The 23,492-nt window shown below is 36.0% G+C and overlaps 1 protein-coding gene across 1 annotated transcript in view; it reads left to right on the plus strand.

Annotated features, from left to right (window-relative positions):
• Positions 1–23,492, plus strand: part of LOC150106679 (heat shock 70 kDa protein 4L-like) — a 371,849-nt gene that overhangs the window by 78,173 nt on the left and 270,184 nt on the right. Inside the window, exons 3-4 of the mRNA XM_090392631.1 lie at positions 4,571–4,693; positions 12,657–12,756. Coding sequence (XP_090248757.1) covers positions 4,571–4,693; positions 12,657–12,756 — 223 coding nt within the window. The remainder of the gene's footprint in view (positions 1–4,570; positions 4,694–12,656; positions 12,757–23,492) is intronic.

Genomic DNA, 23,492 nt, shown 5'->3' on the forward strand with positions numbered 1-23,492 from the left:
GAAATACAGCAGTTCATGCAAACCAAGGGGAATCTGATTGCGGAATTCAACAATCCAAAGTGGATGACAGACTTTGCCTTTGTGACCAACATCTTGTTGTATATGAATTACCTAAATACGCGGCTACAATCCAAAGATCAACTGGTGCACGCTCTGTTTGATCACATCAAAGCTTTTGTGGCCAAGCTCAAACTTTGGGAGGCACAGCTCACAAAAAAAAGATTTAACTCATTTTCAGCTTCTCGCTGAGTCCAGCTGTTCGTCTCTTGATGAATACACTACAAAATTAGCCATGTTGCGATACGAGTTCGAAGAGAGATTTAGTGATTTTTGTAACCAACAGTCTTCTTTAGATATTATTTTCAATGTCATTCAGTGTCAATGCTGTAGAAATGCCAGGCTCAGTACAAATGGAGCTGCTGTACTCCAAAACAACTCTTCTTTGAGAGAAAAATGATTCAATGTGCCCTTGCTTACATTTTCCAAAGACTACATTTCTAAGGACACATTCCCTAATCTTTGCTGGCATGCTTTGAAGATGTGTGCTTTGTTAGGAAGACACACTTATGTGAGGAGTTCTTCTTCAGAATGAGGCAAGTGAAGTCCAAGACAAGAACTCAGATTACGGACCAACATCTCAAGAATACTCTGCGCATAGCGACTTCCAACATTGATGCCAACATCGATAAGCTGGTCAAGGAAAAACATTGCCAAGTTGCCCATTGACATTGCAAAAAATGAATGTTGTTTCATTAAATTATCTTTTTTCAAGTATTGATTGTATTTACTTATCATGAACCCAACTTCTACCTACACTCTTAAAGCTGAGTTTGTGTATTTTTATAGGATTTTATGTAAAGTATCAAATGCACAGCGTTCCTTGTAAATCTGGAAAGCATCTTACAATTCTAAATACTGCAATATAGCTTAGTAGCCCGCGGGCTTCATTGAAATTTTTAATGTGGCCCGCACTGTCTGAAAGGTTGAAGACCCCCTGCTTTAGGTGGTCGATGAATTTCACTGTTCATTGTGAGATAATTCCTTGCTTTTTTGGGATGCTGAAGTGGCTTGAAAAAGTATCTTGATTGGATTTTAGAGAAGGGTTTCTCGATTATCTAACCCTTAGCTCATACATGGTACTTATGTACTAGGTTTATAATTTTTTGGGAGTAGGATACACATCAATAAAAATAAAAGTGACTGTATTGTGTCATGGAAACTAGATTTTGGAGGGGAGGATGACCTTGTATGATGATAGTACATTTCTATTTAGCATGTCACAAGGCATAGTGCAGACTAAGGAGAACAATAAAATCTAAGAATAGCAGCAATACTGGAAGCAGTATTTGTCTTTATGTGAATGAGAATTTATGAAATTTTGAGAATTTTGCTAACATGACAGACATGAATGCTTTTAGTTGCAAATGAATTTCATTGTCCAATGTGACCACCTTACTTATTGGAAACCTGAGGTAGCTTGAAACAGTTCCATATTTGGTCTTTAGAGCAGGATTTCAAGATTATCTAGCTCACCTACTGTACTACTCTAAGGTGTACAGTAAGTTTGGCTTTACAAGAAGTTTTTGCATTATAAATAAAAATATGGGCATTCATGGCCTTGATCTTTGTTCAGAGATTACTGTTTTCATATGTGTCATTTCATATCTAAGTGTTGCTTAGATATGAAATGACCCTTTTAGTGGAGAACCAGAAGAGAAATAGTGCCAGGAGTGTATGGCACAAAGTGAAGATAGACTGGCAGAATGTTTTGCTGGGATGCTGTTATAGGCTTGGGAACGTAAAAGATGGTAAGTTTTTAATATTTGACAAATTAGTTTAGCTAGCACAAGCATTATGGGAGATATCAATCATGGCAGCATAGATTGGAAAAAAGGAATTAGCATCTCATTGTATGGAAATTGACTCTGTAATTCTTGAGGGGGAAACACCATGTGATGCTCGTAATATGTGAATTGTTCTGTATTATTCAATCTTTATATCAATGATATTGTCAATGGATTGTAAGGGGACATTCAGTTGTTTGCAGATGATAGAAATTGGGAAGGGTTATCGGTAATAGTGCAGATGTGGCAGCCCTGCAAGAGGATTTGATTAAACTAGACAGATGGGCAAATAAATAAATCGGTTCAATGCAGCAAAATATAAAGTCTTAAGGTTTGGGATCCATCGATGGGAGGATGCGTACTCAATTGGAGGAGCTATACTGGAGGATGTAGGAGAGACAAGAGATCTGGGGGTGATGATTGATAGAAAACTGAAATTCAGGGAGCATGTTGCAAAGGTGGTGAGGATAACTCAGAGGATTGCTGCAATACTGAGAAGGACGCTGACCTACAGAGATAAAACAGTTATCATTCTGTTGTATTAGGCCCTGATCAGACCACATTTAGACTGTTGTTCTCAAATTTGGTCCCCAGGATTTGAAGGGGATAGATTGACTGTGGAAATGGTACAGAGGTGGATAACAAAGATGGTTTTAGGACTGTACAATATGAGTTATGAGGATCGACCGAGGGAATGTGGACTGCAGAGTTTGGTGGATAGAAGGAGAGGTGATATGATCGAGACTTTTAAACTGTTGAGAGGCAGTTACAGGGTAGACATTGGAGAGTTCTTTCACTTGGTGGAACAGTGGGGAAGGAGCAATGACAAGGGGCCATCCCTGGAAGTTACGAAAGGAGGCTGTGCGCAAGAGGGTGAGGAGTAGTTTCTTTGCATGGAGGGTGGTTGAACCTTGGAATGCATTGCCTGAGAGAGTGTGGTTGGAGTGGGGACAGTTAATGGGTTCAAGGAGTTGTATGATAGCCTTTGTATTTCCTAAAAACGACCTCCCACGATGAGTCTTTCGACTCCATGGAGGCCTGGATAATAATAATAATATGAGGACCACGAGTTGTTTTGGATTTAGTCATCAGGCATATGGAAATTTCATGGGAACTAATGTGGAAGCTAGGAGTTGTACTATGGATGCAAAAACTGGAAGGAAATAAGATCATTAATGCTTGGAAGGTAATTGTAGAAGATGCTTGTAACAACGGTGGCAGGTTTTATTCTTAGAGTGAGGAGTGGGGGTAAGAATGTGTGTGTGTGTGTGTGTGTGTGTGTGTGTGTGTGTGTGTGTGTGTGTGTGTGTGTGTGTGTGTGTGTGTGTGTGTGTAGATGGAAAGAATCAAACAGGTACTGTAGTTAAAGAAAAGATTGTAACAAATATATATAAAAGAGGAGGCAGAGAGCAGTAAAATGAGGAGTAAAAGTTTCAAGTTAGGAAATTGACATAGTAAAGAAGTATATAGTAAAGAAGGGAAATTTAAATATAAGAGAAGACTAGTATTTTGTACAAAAGAAAATCTCTAATAGAAAGCTCTTTTGTTATGTGTGTGTCCAGTAGGTGGGATGGATTATAGAAGATGACCTTTGCTAGATAGAGAAGGTGATAAGATGACTTGTGCAGACATAAAACTGTTTAATATTCACTTTATCAGGCTATTTCATTCTGGTGGATCAGGTTTTGTTCTTAGAGGGAAGGATTAGAGATTTCAAGGGAATGAATTTGATGTGATTGGAATATTAAATATTTCTGATGTCAGTCGATTAGATAAATTTTTACTGCTTATTTTATGGGACCATGCTAAGAACTGATAGAACTATTGACGTGGTTGTTTAATGAATGTCCTTCATTTGGTCAGATTTTTAGTAAAAGGTGTAAGGCATCACGATGCTGAAATGGAAGCATCAAAAATTCTGTTCTTATTGATATTGTTCATTATGCTGAGCATCTCCAACTTTTGTCAGTTTCCTACCATTGGCACTGAATAAAGTCATCCTTCCACAATCATTCTTCCTTTTGCTTACTACATAGCAATAAAACTCTTTTGGATTTTTTTGGCCTGTTATCTAGTTTTCTCTTATAATCTGATTTAGTTTTCCTTACCATACTAGTCATCTTTCTTGGCTTCACTTTGTATTGCTGATGAGCATGCTGACCACCTTTTGTTTATATTCCCTTTACAATGCTTTCTTTTTTGCAGCTCTTGCTTGCTATCACTACTCATTCATTTAATCACTACTCAGTTTGGGTATATAGTTCAATATTTCTATTCTACAACATTTGTTGACCACTTCCCATGCACTACAGACATTCTTACTTATTAAATTACTTATTAATGAGTAATTAAATTACTTACAAATATCCTAATAGATAGCATATTAGAAAGTAATTTTACAATCATCCCCTTTTAAAAGTCATCCCCTTTTTTTTTGGAATATGAATTGTCTTATACCTCTTCTGCATCTTAAATTCTTGTGTATGCCACTGTGGGTATGTGTATGTAATTTTATTTTCACATCAACCCTGTTTTTGAACAGGATGAAGAGATATCATGCTCTTGAGGATAAACATACTTCTGCCCTGTAGCTGAAATCATAATCATCTATCCACATGGTACTGCTCCATTCTGTTATTTTATTTTAAATGAATTTATTTTTAAATACAGTCTGGAAGCCAAACTGACTTTGTAATTAAATGTTGCTTTTTCTCCCCCTTTTTTAGGTATCCTACCTTAATGAAGAAACAACTTTCACAGTTACACAAATAACTGCAATGTTGTTTACAAAACTAAAAGATATTACTGAAACAGCACTCCATATTAAAGCTACTGACTGTGTCATATCTGTAAGCAAGTATTCACTTTTTGTTGAATAAGAAACCTAAATATCGAATTTTTCATGGTGAATATATAATTAAAAAAATCAAAATGAAACAAATTTTTGTATATGATTTTAATAAAGTATGTTGATAAAATATATTGTCTTCACTTATGCAGAGTTTTTTTTTTTTATATTTTTATGAACAGATGGAAAAAATATTAGTAAATAAAAATAAATCATTTTATAATACATTGGTTAAAATAAATTTGAATATATTAAAAAAGATTCAACATATAATTTAAGTACTGTATAATTTTATGCTGAGTAAATTTTACACAAGTTATTATTCCTTCAGATACATTAATTTCAGATATATGATTTTTATTGTGCCACAACAAAATTAAGGACAAGAAAGTTGTAGTATGCATCTTTCTTTACTAATGGTGAACTTAAAAAGTTCACCAAAAATTGAAATGAAAATATATAATTCTGGCCTTCTTAGAAACACAGAATAATGCACATTATAATATAAAAAACTATTTGGATTCAAACATGCAAATATCTAATGTTGTTAATCTTTTTTGTATACTTTGAAGTTGTCATGATGAATAATATATTAAGGGCAGAGAAAATATTTTTTTATGTATATGCTACTCAAAAATAATATATAATACCTCATGAGTGGTTTTATTTTTTTTTTTCACTGTGAGATCCTGTTTGTATAATATGATGTTAAATGATGATATTTAATTTTACAAAATTTGTGTACAGTGATGATCATTTAAATATTTCATATTTCTTTTGGTATCTGTTTATTATTTTGCAATCTATTTCTTATAATAAATGCAAAAAAAATGTTTGTCTTTTCAAAATACGGTATTCCATTTTTGACATTTCAGAGACTAAAAGATTTTCTGTCAACTCATTCTCAGTTTACTGCTTTCATCCTCACACCTGCTTTGTATATCCTGGTATATATATATTTTTATTCTTTTCTGTGTAATTTCAATATAGTTGATGGTATTTTCTTTCAGTACCATCAACTAGATGTAACTGAGAGTTTGGAAAAGTTTGATCTTGGATATATATGGGATCAAATGGCATACTTTAAATGTGTGTGTGTGTGTGTGTTCTCTTAAATTCAAAAGTGACAGAGCTGTGAAGGTTCTTTAAACTGGATAGATAAAGACTTTCTAGCAACAAAAGCTTTCCATTTTTGACAGCAGCATCATAATCATTATTATTATTGCTTTTTTTGTTTTTTTTTGTCTCGGCCTTTCAGTTTGAATCACAGAAAGTACAAATAAAATTTTGTACTTTCTGGAGCTCTGCATCATCAAGGCTACAGAAATACTACTTAAATCTACTGATCACAAACAAAAAAATTCTACTTACCATTAGTGTGAATTGTGGTGAAAGGTGTGTGTATATACGTGAGTGGTCTGAAAGGTTCTCAGCCTCAACAATAAATGGCAACACTATCGGCAAAATTTTTTTTTTTTTTCTAAGTTGGTACATCTGTCATAAGCATTGATGTGAAATTACAAGTCATTCTCTCAAGTAGTTTCTTTTTATACAGCTGTCGGAAGCCAAAGTGTTGTCTGTATCCCTTGAAATGGATAAAATTGAGTATCATATAGTTATAAAATTTTAACAAGAATTTAACAAGAATAAAACTGATTTTGTGTGTCGATTTATTACTATGGATGAGACTTGGATTCACCATTACACACCAGAATCCAAACAGCAGTCAAAACACTGGACAGAAGCTGGTTGTTCAGCGCCAAAGAAGACAAAGTTGGTTCCATCAGAAGGAAAGGTCATGGCATCAGTGTTTTGGAAAGGCAATTTGTTTATTAATTATCTTGAAAAGGGTAAAACAATAACCGGGCAATATTATTCCAATCTTTTAACCAGACAGATGAAAAAATTCGTGAGAAAATACCTGGTTTGCAGAAGGAAAAAAATCATCTTTCATCAGGACAATGCACCTGCCCACAAATGTGTTTTGGCAATGGGAAAATTAAGGGATCTGCACTATGAATTATTGGAACATCCACAGTATTCCCCAGATTTGGCTCCCTCTGACTTTTTTCTTCCCAAAACTAAAACTCTTTCACCCTGGTCAGTGTTTTTCTTCGAATCGAGAGGTGATTGTAGCTGTAGAGGGGTATTTTGCAGATCTTGCTGAAAACCACTACAGGGATGGGATAATGGCACTGGAGCATCACTGGAATGAATGTATTAATCATTCATTCCAATCACTACAAAAAAAAATCTTGCCAATATGTTGAAAAATAAAAATAATTTTGAAATTATAAATTCGTTTTTTCATTTAGGCCGAGAACTTTTCAGACCACCCTCATATTGTTATGAATCAAAACAAATCCTTGTATGGTTTATAAGAAAATTAATCTGCCTGTGTGTTAGAAAAAAAGAACTGCATCCGGGATTTAATACAAAAGGTGTACACTTATCATATAATCGTAGCAATCATGCTGCATAAAAGAAAAAACAAAAAGGAAAATATAAAATTAAATAAGTAGAAATAAATATAGATAAAAAAGGACACCAAACTGTGCAAGATGATTAGCTTGTTTAATGCTCCATCAAATGCACAAGCAATTAATGCCAAGCCTAGATGAATCATCTCGCCATCATTATTAGTTATGGTGAACTGTTTATTATTGTTTGGTTATTTATGTTTCACAGACAAATCTCTTTCTCCTTTCCTCATAAGGTTTTTTTTTTTTTTTTTTAATGCCTTCCATAAATGTAAACACATGTCTTAAGATTAGAAGATAAAGTATAATTTGTTCTGCCCATGACAACTTATTAGACACACACACAATACCACAACTGTTAAATTATTAGTATTTCACTGCTTCTAATGAAAGTATTTCTATTCTGACTTGGCTCCCTCTGACTTTTATCTATTTCCAAAACTAAATATTTTGCAGATCTTACTGAAAACCACTAGAGGGACGGGATAATGGTGCTGGAGCATCACTGGAATCATTCTCACATGGTTCATGTCTCATTAATATTGGTTTATCTTTTAAGTAATTTATATATACCAATACAAATAAACACATTCTTTCTTCCTATGCAGTTTTGGTTTCTGGGATGTTACAAATTATGCAGAATTTGTAATCCTGCCCGTAATGAATTTAGAAGTGCCAAAAGACCAAAACATAAGATATGACAAAACTCATGTCCTGACAAATACTGAATTAATTTGGAAGGACATTATTGATAGGAAGATAGTAATAATGTACACTTAATAATTTAACACTATCACGGTATTAAGTATTTAATACTATCATGGTACTATCATGTACTTCAGAGATATACCCTGTATATCCCTGAAGTAGATAGAAATTAAATTAAAAATGCCAAGAAATTATATTCTTGTTTAGTATAAATATATGAATTGCATTTGAAGTAAACTAAAGTAAGCCTAAGCATGTAAAGTGTTGGTAAAAAGGACTAGGGGCAAATTAAAGAGACATGCCAGATCTTACAAAGTATTGCAAATCACACACACACACACACACACACACACACACACACACACACACACACACACACACACACACACACACACACACACACACACACACACACACACACACACACACACACACACACACACACACACACACACGTGAGTGGTCTAAAAAATTCTCGGCTTAACAATGAAAAAAATTTTATAATTTCAAAATTATTTTTATTTTTCAACATAATCTCCCTTAAGACTAATACATTTATTCCAGCACCATTATCCCATCCCTGTTGTGATTCTCAGTAAGATCTGCAAAATAATCCTGTACAGCTGCAATCAATTTTTGATTCGAAGAAAAATGATGACCAGCGAGGAGGAGGATTTTTAGTTTAGGGTAGAGATAGAAGTCAGAGGGAGCCAAATCTGGGGAAAAGAATGGCTGCTCCAATAATTCATAGTGCAGATCCCTTAAATTTTTTCATTGCCAAAACACCTTTGTGGGCAGGTGCATTGTCGTGATGAAAGGTGATTTTTTTCTTCTGCAAACCAGGTCTTTTCTCACAAATTTTTTCATCTGTCTAGTTAAAAGATCAGAATAATATTCCCCAGTTATTGTTTTACCCTTTTCAAGATAATTAATAAACAAAATGCCTTTAGCATCTCAAAACACTGATGCCATGACTTTGTCTTCTTTGGTGCTGAACAACCAGCTTCTATCCACTGTTTTGACTGCTATTTGGATTCAGGTGTGTACTGGTGAATCCAAGTCTCATCCATAATAATAAATCGACGCACAAAATCAGCTTTATTCTTGTTAAAGCATTCCAAACACTGTTCAGAGATTTTCACGCGAGTGAGTTTTTGATCTGTACAGAACCCATCTTGCGCAAAGTTTTTTTATTTGCAATTCTTCATGCAAAATGTATCATATATGTTCTTTTGAAATGCCTATAGTCTCACCCGATTTGACTCACCGGTCATTCAATACCATATCGTGCACTGATCAATAATTTCTGGTTTTGTTACACTTTTTAGACATCCTTCGCATGGATCATCTTGAAGGCTGGTACGGCCACATTTAAACACAGCAGCCCATTTCTTAATTGTCGAAAACGAAGGAGAAGCGTGCCCATAAACTTGTATGAACTTCGAATGAATTTCTTTTGAAGTTCAACCTTCTTTTACAAAGAATTTTATAACCGTGCAATACTCAATTTTATCCATTTCAAGGGATACAGACAACACTTTTGCTTCAGACAGCTGTATAAAACAAACTACTTGATAGAATGACTTGCAATTTCACATAGATGCTTATGACAGATGTACCAACTTAGAAAAAAAAAAATGCCGACAGTGCTGCCATCTATATTTGAGGCCAAGAACTTTTCAGGCCGCTCTCGGATACTGATTTTTTACTCTCTATGTCTGTTCTTTTCAAAGACCTGGAATGGTCCCTTTTTGTTTTTTGAAAGAATTCAAATTCCTTAGGATTTTCCTTGGATATTGCAATACTGTCTCTTTTCATATTCCATTTTGGTGTCTTCCTTACTATAGTAGTTATTACTTTCCTGGCTTGAGTCTTATATTCCTCATGCAACTTTTCTTCACCTCTTTATCTTTATATTTTTTCCATAACCTCTTTTTCCTTCTATGTTTGATTTCATTCGTCATTCACTGTACACTAAATAATGTTATTTTTTCACTTAAGGAATGTAATTTGCTATTGCCACTGATAAATGTTTCATAATTAATTCCTCTGCACTGCTGATATCTCTTCCTTCCAGTTATTCCACCATGAAAACTGTTCCTTGATGACTTTTAAGATTATGCAGAATTACAAGGCAGGAGATTATAATAAATTCCCTTTTCCTTGATACTGCTATATATATATCTATTCATCCCCCCATGACAAGACTACTTAGCCAGTTTCATCAATAGTGAAAAGGATAGCATCTCAGTTATTATCAAATTCTCTGATGCTATGACCAAATCCAAAACTCTTCATCCTTGTATTCTCTCTACTACATATTGTCTGAGACTGTCCCTTAAAAGTTCCAGAATTTCCATTTCTTTACTTTTGTATGTTGTTTCCTCTGTACAATTTAGACTGCTCTAGTTAAAATTTCCCATAATGATCACTTCCTTTGCACATGCCAAACTTATGTACCTAAATTTCCTACTTATATAGGCCAGGGAACAGAGGGCCTATAACAGTATCCCACTAAATATCCTATCCTATCAACTTAACACCATACACTTTCAAAAGTATTAATGCCATTTCCTTCTAAATTCTCTATTCCCAGAGGATACCACTTGATTTACCTTAAGTAACATTCCCCCTATCCTTTTTACTCTTCCTATCCTCCAAAAATATGCTGTACACTTCTATTAATGTCAGGGCATCATCTTCTGTCAACTGCATTTCACTAATTCCAATAGTCTTTGGATAGGCTGATATATCCCATAGTCTTTGGATATATTAGTGCTACCAGTTCATTTCCTTCATTCCCAATACTCCTTGTATTTGTATAAAGAAACATCAGTATATCATCAGCATTTCTATACCTATTATTATTCCCTTAAGACTCCATTTGTCTGCAATATGCCATTTCCTATATCTCAAGCAACTGTCCCCTGCAAGGACCACTGTAACATCTCTTGTTTACCTGCCCTAGCACTTTCTAACTTGCACAGAGAACAACAACTTCTTCGTACCTTCTATGTTCAAATAGGCCATATCTTGCTTATCTCTCTCTCTCGCCTTCAAATGTCCCAAATATCTACATATTCCAAACCTCTCTTTTGACAATTTCTTGTTGTCATATTATTCATTATTTTGCTCTCCTCTCAATTCTGCATTACTGTATCCGGGCAATATGAACACTGTCTTTCTTCTCACCGTTTTCTACTACACTAATTCATAATATTATCACCACCTGATTCAGAATACCTTGCAGATCATTTATACTAACCATTACTATCATTTCATTCACATCCTCATCTTACTTTACTAGTAGTCGCACTCCAGATAAACAATCCCTCCTATCACATTCTATTCTGCTCACCATGAATCATTGAATTTCCATATATATATATATATATATATATATATATATATATATATATATCTTTCAAATAATAGATTTCTTCATTCCTTGTTCTCCTCTCTCTCTCTCTCTGTGTGATCTCCCTCGTTCTCTCATTTATCTACCTTCTCATCTCTCCATTCACTGTTCGATTACTTTCATTCTCACTCTTTCTCTGGTTCTTCCATTCTTGCTCTTTTCTTTTCTCTCATTCCCATAACTTTCTTTCATTTCTGCTGTTGTTCATCTCACACTAGTTATCACTTCAAGTCTCCTAATTTCTCTCTCTCTTTACATAAATCAACTGATTTTTCATAACTTACACTTTCTCTCTCACTACCCCTCCCCCTCCACCTCCCAGGTATCCTACCTTTCCTCAAGATTCACTGACACGGTTGACACCATCCTACAAATCCACTGTATCTCCAGTCCTACTATATAATAAATCTGTCGGCACCTCACACTTGCCTTCCAATTCCTCAGTCGCACTACTCATTTCTCTCTCTGTCTCTCCCAGCATTCACACCACTGTTGCTGCTACTGAAATCAGAGATACTGATATTGAAATCATCAGGTCTTCCCATTTTCTACATTTCATGCAAACCTGCACTCCCCAGTTTCTTTCCTTCCATGTTTTTAACTGATAGGAAGCATACGTGCAATAAGCACAACATGCTGCAAAGTTATAATATTGCACAGAATGTAATCTTGAAATGGTGGTGGTGGTGGATCAAGTGCCATCTTGTCATTATACAGAGATACAGTGGCCGCCATAATCACTAGAAAGAAATGATACTATATATGTATGTAGTAATATATCAGAAAGTACTTCAAAATGCGAACATACCATACTCAATCACAACTCAGGCTAGATTGGCTCTAAATTTATAATAAAATCCCACATAATCATGAAAACTTATCTTTTTTCACTTTTGCCTTGCACAGCACATTACCTAGTTCTTCCCTGTGAAATAAAAATGAAATACTTCATTTTGTTTCAATACTTTTGGTACTGTGTTGTAAATCTTGAATTAATTTCTCCACCTGCTACTGTTTGGCCCACGATAACTGAATCATAGTATATGCTTTCTGAAGACGTCTGGTAAATACAGAGAGCCAAATTCACATAAATAAGCTGTCAGCAATGGCTATTAGTAGTGAAAGTCCTCAGTTAAAGTCAAATACCTCACTTTAATAACAGTGAAGTCTCGTGTATGGCTGTCTGTATTTTCAGCAATCTATCACCTTAAAAAAAAGTTAAAACATTGCAATTGATATATATCCTCCTTTATTATAACTAATGATGCTTATGAAGTTTTATGAATGCCTTTTTAATTTATTATATTGTGTTTGTATACTATATATATTTGTATCCAATATATTTTTTCTTAATATAGGTTCCATCTTACTTTACTGATGTTGAAAGACGAGCACTGTTAGATGCTGCTAAAATAGCTGGTTTTAATGTACTTAGATTATTTAATGAACCAACAGCAGGTAAATAAACTACAAATATAAGCAGTTTTGCTGTTTACCTTAAAAAGAATAATAATAAAATATAAAAAAAATAGAGTTAAATACAGTAAATTGAAGATGCCAAGAATTTATATTCTTTGTTTCATTCTTTATCCAAGTGTAAGCAAACAAAGTTTGCATGTGAAGTCACTTCACAACTGGGCTACGGTACAAGTATAACTTTATGCATTATGGGAAGAGTCACTTCCAAACTGGTTTCAACCGTTATTGAGGTCTCATCAGTGAGAGCTAGACCCAGAAGTGATACCAAGGTTAAAGTAACCAAGATGAAATCAAGAAATCAACCGTTATTGAGGTCTCATCAGTTAGAGCCAGATCCAGAAGTGATACCAAGGTTAAAGTAATCAAGATGAAATCAAGAATATAATTTCTTGGCATCTTTAATTTATAGGATAACCAAGTGAAAAAACTTTCAACATCTAACTCTAATCCAGAATATTTTAGTTATAAGGTGCAACACCTTTTGACTACTTGTATATGGAAATATGACTTCTGTATTACATCATCATCATCATCAAATTCCTGCCATTTACCCTCAAGGGGTGTACAGGATATGATAGTACTACATGAAAAAAATTACATCATTTTTAATTTCCTATCTACAATTTTCCTCCAAATCAGTCTGTTACTTGTCAAGACTCCAACATTATCAGATCTTATATTTCTATCGTCTAAAGCATTTTGTACCGTATCAATCCACCTATATCTTGGTCTTCCTCTGGGTCGTTTTGCTGCCAACCTGGCAGAGAACACTTGTTTTGCTAATCTTTCCTCGCCCATTCTGTTTAAGTGACCATACCACCTGAGATTAGCTCTGCTAACGCATTCCTGGATGCTGACAATGTCAAGTTCTTTCCTAATATCCTCGTTTTTAATATGATATTGCCATTGATGCCATCTGTTCATGCCTATAATCTTTCTCAGGACTCTCATATCCATGGTCTCTAGTCTTTGGTCAAGTGTTTTACTTCTGACCCAGCTCTCAGATCCATAAGTTAAAACTGGTTTGAACACTGTCTTGTACACAGCTAATTTAGTGTTCCGACTGATTTCTCTCTTATTCCATATGAATTTATTCAATTGACTTCCCACCATACCAGCTTTGCTGATTCTGTTGTCTATTTCTATATTTAATTTACCATCTTCAGTAAAAATCGTGCCTAAATAGCTGAAATGTTTTACTTGTTCCACAGGTTCTCCATTCACAACACAGTTGACATTTTCAATGATTCTGCCTATTTTCATTGTCTTTGTCTTTTTATTGCTGACCTTCATGCCATATCTATTACAACAGCTATTCAATTTAGTCAGAGAATCTTGCAGACTTGTAGCAGATTTATTTAGAAGTATAACATCATCCGCATAAAGCAAAGAGCTGACATTAACATCTCCAATTTTGATATCAGGTTTAATACCACTTTCCTTCATAATGTGATCCATATAGATAATGAATAACAGAGGGGATAATGTACATCCTTGTCTCACACCAGATTTAACATTAAACCATCTTCCTGTACTTCCTTCAATTCTAACTGCTGACTTACAACTCAAATAAAGACTAAGTATTGCTTGATATAATGCCCCATTGACACCATATAACTGAAGCGTATTGAATAGCTTCTCTCTTGGCACCTTGTCATATGCCTTTTCCAGATCGACAAAACTTAAATACAGATCTTTGTTATATTCCCATGCTTTCTCGACTATTTGTCGTACAGTGAAGATCTGATCTTGACAGCCTCTATTTGGCCTGAATCCAGCTTGTTCTTCACCAAGCCTTTCTTCCACAATTCTTCTCAATCGTTTCTCAAGTATACTTGCATAGATCTTGCCAGGAACACTCAGTAGGGAAATACCTCTGTAATTCTCACATGCAGTTTTATTTCCCTTTTTATATATGGGTACTATGAGAGCTCTACTCCAATCAACGGGAATTCGTCCCTCTGTCCAGGCTTTCTGAACTATGCAGTGCAGCCACTGTAAGACTCTTATACCACCATACTTCAGCATTTCTGGTCGAATATCATCTACTCCTGCTGCCTTTCCACATTTCAAGCCTTTGATGGCTTTTTCTACTTCTAGTATGGATATGTATTCCTGACTGCATGCCTGGTCAGTATTTTTTACCACTGTGCTGTCATCACTGCTTGTTTCATTTAGCAGTTTTTCAAAGTAATTACTCCATACTTCAAGGATATCTTTTTCTTCCGTTTTCATTTCACCTTTATCATCTCTAATTCCTTTTACAGCACTCTTTCCTCCATTCTTAAGCTTCTTCAACAACCTCCAGAATATTTTGCCACCTTCTTGATATTTATTTTCTATATTCTTGCCAAAGTCCTCCCATGACTTTTGTTTAGCTAGTTTTACACAGTGTTTAGCATTCTTGCATTTGTCTCTATATTCTCTAAGAGCACAAGCTGACTTATTTGACAGGAACTTTTGGTATGCTTTCTTCTTTTCCTTCACTGCCTCTTTAACTTCCTGTGTCCACCAGGGAGTTCTGATTTTTTTATCCTTACAGATAACCTCACCACATGCCTCTCTGGCAGAATCAATCAATGTTTTCTTCAGAGTTTGCCACTGAATCTCCAAGGTTTGATTCCTGTTCTCAAACTCTTTCATTTTTTCTTCAATAATCTTTGTGTATTTTAGTCTATAGTTCACATCTGAGAGCTGCTCAACTTTTATTCGCTTTAAAACTTTCTTACATGTTATTCTTTTCAATATGAAATTCAATTTTATCCTGCTCAAGACTAAATAGTGATCACTTCCAATTTCAAATCCTCTGTACACTCTAGTGTCCTGCACCAGGGAGAAAACATCACTATCAACAATAACATAGTCAATGAGACTTTTCTTATTCCTAGCCTCTTCTCTCCATGTGAATTTGTGCACATTTTTATGTTGGAACATGGTGTTAGTAATAACCAGTCCATGTCCTGAGCAGAAATCCAATAGATATTTGCCATTATTATTAGCTTTGCTCTTTTCTCCAAATTTTCCCAAAATATTTTTGTATGTCTCACAATCATTTCCTACTCTGCTATTTAGATCTCCAACAAGGACCAACTTTTCATTTTTCATTGTGTCAGTTGCTTTTTCTAAAGCCTCAAAAAATTCCTCCACTTCTACCTTAGCAGAACCTTCTGTGGGACCATAGGCACAAATAAGTCTCATTGTCCAGTTCCCCATTCTCATATTTGCCCACATTACTCTACTTGAGACTGACTGCCATTCAAGAAGATTAGCCTCGTATTTTGTGTTTGAATACTATGGCTACTCCTTTTTTTCCTTGATTGTCATTGCCTGAATATAACATTTTGTATTTATTGCTCAGAAAGATCTCACCAGTTTTGGTCTTTTCTGTATTACATTAACCTTGGTATTGCTTCTGGTTCTGGCTTCCGCTGAGGAGAGACCTCAACAAAGTTCAAAATTGGTTGGAAGCTTGGGTGGTGAATGGCAGTGCTTTAGCCCATGAAGTTTTAACTGAAGCTTGGCTGTTGCTGTCACGAAGGGTGGTGGTGGTGGTGGGGGAGAATAAATGCCACTGCTGTAGCCTGTGAAGTTAGCTGAGGCACGGCTGTTGCTGTTACCCCTTGAATGAGATATGAGCAAATGAGCGGCTCTGCTCAGTGGTGGGGTGAGCCTGCCACGGTGTAGAACCAACCTGTTCTGAGAGTTAGTCTCAGTGGTAGGCTGAGCCTGTTACTGAGGGAAAACAACGCTAAGTTTTTGGAGTTTGACCTGTACTTGAACATTCAATAAAGGCTGAAACTGCTCTGGGTAGTGACTGTTCCTATAATGCATAGTGTCATACATGTCCATAAGGATATGTGCTTTGCATTATTGAATACTAAGGCAATTGATGTGAACTCATTAGCCTCTATGTACAAGCAGCCCAGTCGTGAAGTGACTTCACGCACAAACTTAGTTTGCTTACACTTGGATAAAGGATGAAACTAAGAATATAATTTCTTGGCATCTTTAATTTAAATATAACCAAGTGAAAAAACTTTTTACAGTTAAATATAATAACTCACATAAGGGAGTGGGGAAAGGTGTGTGTGTTGGAGGCAAAGGAACAGGAAGGCAGGAAAAATAATAATTATAATCAGAGAATTATAATTGTCACTTCTCACTATAGCAGGCACTAAAAAAAAAAAAAACTTACTTGCTGTTAAAAAAAAAAAAAAAGTCCATCTCCATAGGTGCATTGTTATTTGAAAGGAAATTAACTATAGCAAGATATTTCTGCAGTCCCTTTTAGTTTGCTATAGGAAGAATGACTCTGTATATTTTGCTTACCAAAGGTGAAAGCCATTATATAATTAATTGATGTTATCAATTTCACATTGTTAATAAATATATATATATAATGACTAAAACTTTTGACTAATGGCTTTTTTTTTTCCCCCCAAATAAATTGTCATCATGAACAATTACAAGGGGAACAAAACTGTCATTAGTTTGTTTGATAACCTCCATGGAGTTTCATGCTTCATTAGAGGCTTACCCTCTCAAACAGTGCTCCACCCAATTTTGATTTAGTTACTTAGATTGCAACCTAACATTACTTCTGGCAAATTATTCCACTCCTGAAAGCTCACCATAAAAAAGATAATCTAAGCATCAAATTCTTACTAATCACACTTCTAAGGATGATTCTTAATTTTCTTCCTCCTGCTATCTGTGGAAAATTATTTCTTAAAATACTTATACTATGTTGATGTTCCATCTGTTGCAACACTTGGCAGTCATGTTTATTCTCATTAACATTCTACAATTCTGTTAAATAACAATTCATCAGATTATTTATCAACTGTTATTTCTGTTATTTATTGTGTCTTTTCCAGTGTGTGTGTGTGTGTGTGTGTGTCTCCATTGAAATTCATTTTTATTTCCATAATCAATTAAATCCCATGCTTCTTTAATCTCCTTGAGTACATCCCCAGTAATATACAGGGTGTTTCAAAAAGAATGTCCCAATTTGAAAATTGTATACCTCTGCAACCACAAATGAATGCGATTACAAATGAATGTAATTGTGGTGAGTGAAACTTTAGGCCTTTCTTCATACTTGGTAATTTATTTTGTAACTGTACCACATTTTCTTTATTAAATATAATTATTTGAAATTGGTTCATTCTTTTTGAAACAACCTGTATTATAGCATACAGTTTTCTCAAACTAAAAGTAGTTCCTTAAATTTGGAAAGAAACACTGATCTGTTATCAGTTTTTCTGTGCTGTACATAGCCAGTCTTTTCATGTCTTTCTGAAAGGAAAAGTATATATTATATTATTCAAACCATCTACAATATAGTTGATATATTATATTTGATATCACATGATCGATAAATATATTAGTAGTATTGTGGATCTCTTGAAAATATAAGTTAACTGTGGCATTGATACCTCAAATGGGATCATTAAGCATTTAAGGCCTCAGCTATGATATCACTTTTCAATACACTTTCTTAAGAATTCACAGTATTGTTTTGAATTCATCTTACTGGACCTCTTCAGAGCCCAGATGGAAATCTACAATATATTATTATTACTATTATTATTATTGTTCCAGGCAACTCCAAGGAGTCGACAGACTCATCGAGGGAGGCCCTAACATCATGTCAAGAACAACTATTCGACATTCACACAGTATCTATCATACCTTGCATTGAACTCATTCACGGTCGTAGCACCCACAACAGACTCTGAAAACTTATTCCACTCATTCGCTACTCTCCAAATAAAAAACCTAGCTCTAACACCCTTGTCAACCATGCTCTTGCCCAGCTTCCATTCATGGCCCCTAGTCCTCCCACCACCAGTCATATTTTCAAAAATATCTTCTGGATCAATCTTATAGAAACTCTTCAGTAATTTGAATGTCTCAATCATATCACCCCTTTTTCGCCTATCGACCAATTTCTGCAACCCACAAATCTTCAACCTATTCTCATAAGGTTCATTCCACAGACCTGCTATCATCTTGGTCACTCGTCTCTGGATCCTCTCCACTTCCTCCCCATCACGAAGAAACCCTGGTGCCCATAACTGGGCACAGTAGTCCAGATGGAGTCTTATCAAGGCTCGATACAAAGGAACAACAACTTGTTTGTCTCTGCATGTTAAAGTATTTTTCAGAAGCCAAGTGATTTGGTGAGCTGTTTTAGTCACTTTTGCAATGTGCCCCCTAAACGTCAATTCCCTATCCACCAATACTCCCAAATCCCTGGCCTCATCAATCTCCTGGAGTATGGTTCCACCAATGCGATATACTGCTGCTATTCTTTTCACCCCAAAGTGCATAACCTCACACTTTGGCACATTAAATTGACATCCATTTTTCCTAGCCCAGTCCTCCAAACTATCCAAATCATCCTGTAAAATTTTGACATCCTGTGCACTCATAATTGCTCTACCCAACTTTGCATCATCAGCAAACAAGTGAACACTTCCTCTCAAATCCTTTCCTATATCATTGGTGAACAAATTGAAAAGCAGTGGTCCAAGAACAGAGCCCTGTGGCACTCCACTAGTCACAAGCCGTCTTTTATACTCCACTCCTGAATAAACCACTCTCTGGTATCTCTCCTTCAACCACCCTCCTATCCATCTCACCAATCCTATATCTATCCCCATCTGCTCCAGTTTACTGATTAGGGTTCTATGTGGTATCCTGTCAAAGGCCTTGACAAGGTCCAGTAGTATTACTGTAAACCCATTACCCCTATCCAGTTCAGCTGTCACTGTGTTATAAAACGTGAGCAAGTTACTGACGCATGATCTACCCTTCACAAAACCATGTTGTCCCCCATACAATATCCCATTTTCATCTATCCAGTCCTGTATTCTTTTCTTGACTAATTTCTCTAAGACCTTGACAATGATTCCTGATATGCTAATCGGTCGGTAATTTACAACAGCAGTCTTGGAACCACCTTTATGCAGTGGAACTATTTTCCCCTCTTTCCACCACCTCGGAACTAACCCAGACCCAAGACTCAAATTAAATAAAATGGTCAACGCTACTGACAAGTCTTTAGCTGCTTCTTGTACAACACGAGCTGGTATACCATCCAATCCCACAGATGTATTGACATTGAGGTTATGCAATAGACTACTCGCCTCCACTTCATTCACCACAGTTCCCGTATAATCTACTGTTACATTCGTTTCTGCAATGTCACCACCTGGATGATATATTCTTGCAAAGTGCTCACTCAGTAACTCAACTATATCAACTGATTCAGTTACCTCCCTACCATCGGCATTCTTTAAAATCGTTCTGCCATGTACATTTTTCCTTTTACCTGCTACATATCTAAAAAACTGTTTAGGATTCTTTTTAGCCTGCATGGCCAATGTTCTTTCGTAATCCTTTTTTGCTTTTCTTACCACACTCGTTACCCTTCTGGCCTGCACTTTATACTGTTCGTGTGCCTGCTGGTCACCTTTCTCCTTAAATTCCCTCCATAGTTGTTTCTTTTTTTGCAGCTCAAGCTTAATGGTGTTATTCATCCATTTAACCCCTACTTGATTTATTATTCAGACTCTAGGTATACAGTCAGCCATTGCTTCATGCAATCACTTCTTAACTACCTCCCATGCACTATCGACTTCTAGTCCTTGCAGTTGTACGTGCCATGGCACTGAACCAATCAAACTCCTAAGCTTGTCATACTTTCCAACCTGATAATTCCACATGTACCCTGTCTTAATTGAAAATTCTATACCTTTAGCCACCTCCCAAGTCAAAATCCTGTGATCACTCTCACCGACTGGTGGCAAGTGGTCATATTTTTTACAGCCAAATCTTCAGATGTAATTACTAGGTCAAGTACTCTCTGACCCCTAGTATTTTCCATTACATGCTGTCGCAGATAGTTAGCCCTTAATAACTGCATAAAATCCAATTCCTTCCTCCCGTGTGTCCTCTCCTCACTCCAATGAATGCGACCATATTTTAAATCTCCCATAATAATTACCCTCCTTCCACTCATTTCTTCTATTTGCTTGTGCATACTGTCACCACCATCTTTTCCATCATCTGGCCTATAGCAGCACCCAATTGTATATTTAGTTCTGCTAACCACAATATCACACCAAATGGCCTCAAATGTGCTCTTTTCTCTATCCTGCAATTCAACTTCTATTCTCCTTGGCTGCAGCTCATCAGCTATCATCAACAATACTCCTCCCCCCATTTTATTCTCCCTGTCATTCCTGAACACACTATACCCATCACATTCAATCCCACTAGCTATATCATCTACAGTCAGCCATGATTCACTAATAACAATAACCTGTGGTCTGGAAGTGCCAACCATAGCCAAAAACTCTTCCTTCTTGTTCCTAATACTCCTAGCATTAGTGTACATGAATTTAAGACCCCCATTAGCCCCAACCCTACCTTGATGGCTTATATTAACTATCCCACTCTGATTTGTTGTCCTTATTCTCTCGGGCATATTATATTCATTCATACATTCAACTGCCTCCCTAAGGACTGTATATCTACCCCCCCCTTAATAAATCTAGTTTCCCTGAATTTGCATATCCACCACATTCAGCAACACTTTCTCAAGTCTTCTTACACCGTAACCATTCAAATGCAAGCCATCCATCTTATATAGATCCTTTCGCCCATCGAACTCATTCCACACGTCCACAAATTCCACACCACTCGTCATACATAACCCACGCATAAAGTCATTCGCAATTATGGCCCACAGTCTTGCATTTTCATCAGTTGTTTTTTTTTTTTTAAGTTTGTGGGGCGTTAAAGAATCTGTCCAATGTTAGTTGCTTTTCTCTCTTCTTCAGGATTTTTCGGAAGTGATTAATAGCATTGTCATTGTAGAGATCCCCAAGTCTGTTGACCTCAACCTGGTTTGGGTGCCATTTCAAGACCATTGTTCTGACATCCTCCCACTTCTTCAAAAGATCTTTAATAGCAGTTGTCGGTATTGGTCCTCTTTCGTCTTCCTCTTTTTCAGAAGAAAACACATCTCTCTGAGTTTCTTGGTGTTCTTCATTCAAGAGTTCTTCTGTCGTCAGATCATTTTCACGTTCCATTATGAGCTCTTCAATGTCATCTTCATTCACTTCCAATTCCAGATCTCTAGCAGTTGTCACAATTTCATCCATAATTTCAGGGACATCATCTCCATCTCCCTGAATGCAGGATGGACACTGCTTTTTGACAAGCAGAATTCAACTGTCGTTGAGTGACTTCTGATCACGCCTTTTGAATGAGCCGGATAGCTTCAAGAATATCAAATTTTTCTTTCCAAAACATTTTTAATGTCATCGTTAAGGAGAACCGGCATGCTTCACAAAACTGACTAAACAGCACGAGAGTGTACAATTTCTTTAAACCCGCAATAACCTCCTGATCAATTGGCTGAATCAACGAAGTGGTATTTGACGGCAGAAACTGAACTGTCAGCCACGGAAAGTCTTCCAGCAAATTATCTTCAAGGTCTTTCGGGTGTCCTGGTGCATTGTCCAATAGCAGCAGTGCTTTCAATAGCAATTCATTGGTCTGAAGGTAATCCTTAATGCTTGGGGCACAAACTTTAAACAGCCATTCTTTGAAAAGAATCTGCATGACCCATCCCCTTTCATTCGATCTCCACATCACTGGCAGTCTTTCTTTAATTATGGAATTTTTGTTGAATGCTCTAGGGTTCTCAGAGTGATAGACAAGAAGCAGTTTAAGCTTCATATCACCACTAGCATTAGCTCCCAAAAGTAACGTCAATCGTTCTTTCATGGGTTTATACCCAGGAATATTTTTCTCATCTTATGTGATGTAGGTACAGTTCGGCATGTGCTTCCAAAATAAACCAGTTTCATCACAATTGAAAATTTGTTGTGGACAATATCCTTCTTTTTTAATGAATTCTTGAAATTTGAGACAGAACTTCTCAGCTTCTTCTTTATCTGCACTAGCAGAACCACCATGCATTACCACATGTTTAATGCCAGATCTCCTTCTAAACTTTGCAAACCATCCAGTGGTAGCCTTGAATTCTATCTCCTCATGTGACGAATGTGGAGTTTGTTTCTTCAGTTCTTCAAAAATTTCCCTAGCCTTCTTTTGAATGATAGTCATACTAGTTACATCTCTTTTCATTTCCCTTTCTTTTATCCAAACTAAAAGCAATCTCTCCATTTTTTCATGGATGGCACATCTTTGTTTCTCAGATGTGATTTTTGTTACTCCTTTAGCTGCTTGAGTCTTCTTGATTATATCTTTCTTAGCTAAGATTGTGCCTACTGTAGACCTGTTCAAGCCATACTGCCTAGCAACATCAGACATCTTCTTCCCACTCTCTTGGCTATTATCTCTTGCTTTGTTTCTGTGGTGAGCACAGTTCTTGACACTCCACTCTTTTTAGGCCCCATAATATTATCAGTTTTTTTTTTTTTTTTAAATAAAAAGTTCAGAAAAGCATTTACAAAAATTCAGAAAACAGAAATCAACTAGTGCATAAAAAGGTTATGTATACAACTGTCAAAGTCTCGTTCCAGAAACCGTTCATAGATGGCAGTAAAATACAGTTCTTCAAATCTTACACACAGCGTCGCTTCTTCTTGTGTTTGTTCTGTGAGGTGTTCGTTATCCAAACATGTGGTTGTTGTCTGAACATAAAAATCTTTCACGAAAGTGTTCGTTGTCTG

The sequence above is a fragment of the Typopeltis vanoorti genome, chromosome 5 (genome assembly GCF_054136105.1).
Source record: "Typopeltis vanoorti isolate ZY-2024b chromosome 5, IOZ_Tvanoo_1.0, whole genome shotgun sequence".
Taxonomy (NCBI): domain Eukaryota; kingdom Metazoa; phylum Arthropoda; class Arachnida; order Uropygi; family Thelyphonidae; genus Typopeltis; species Typopeltis vanoorti.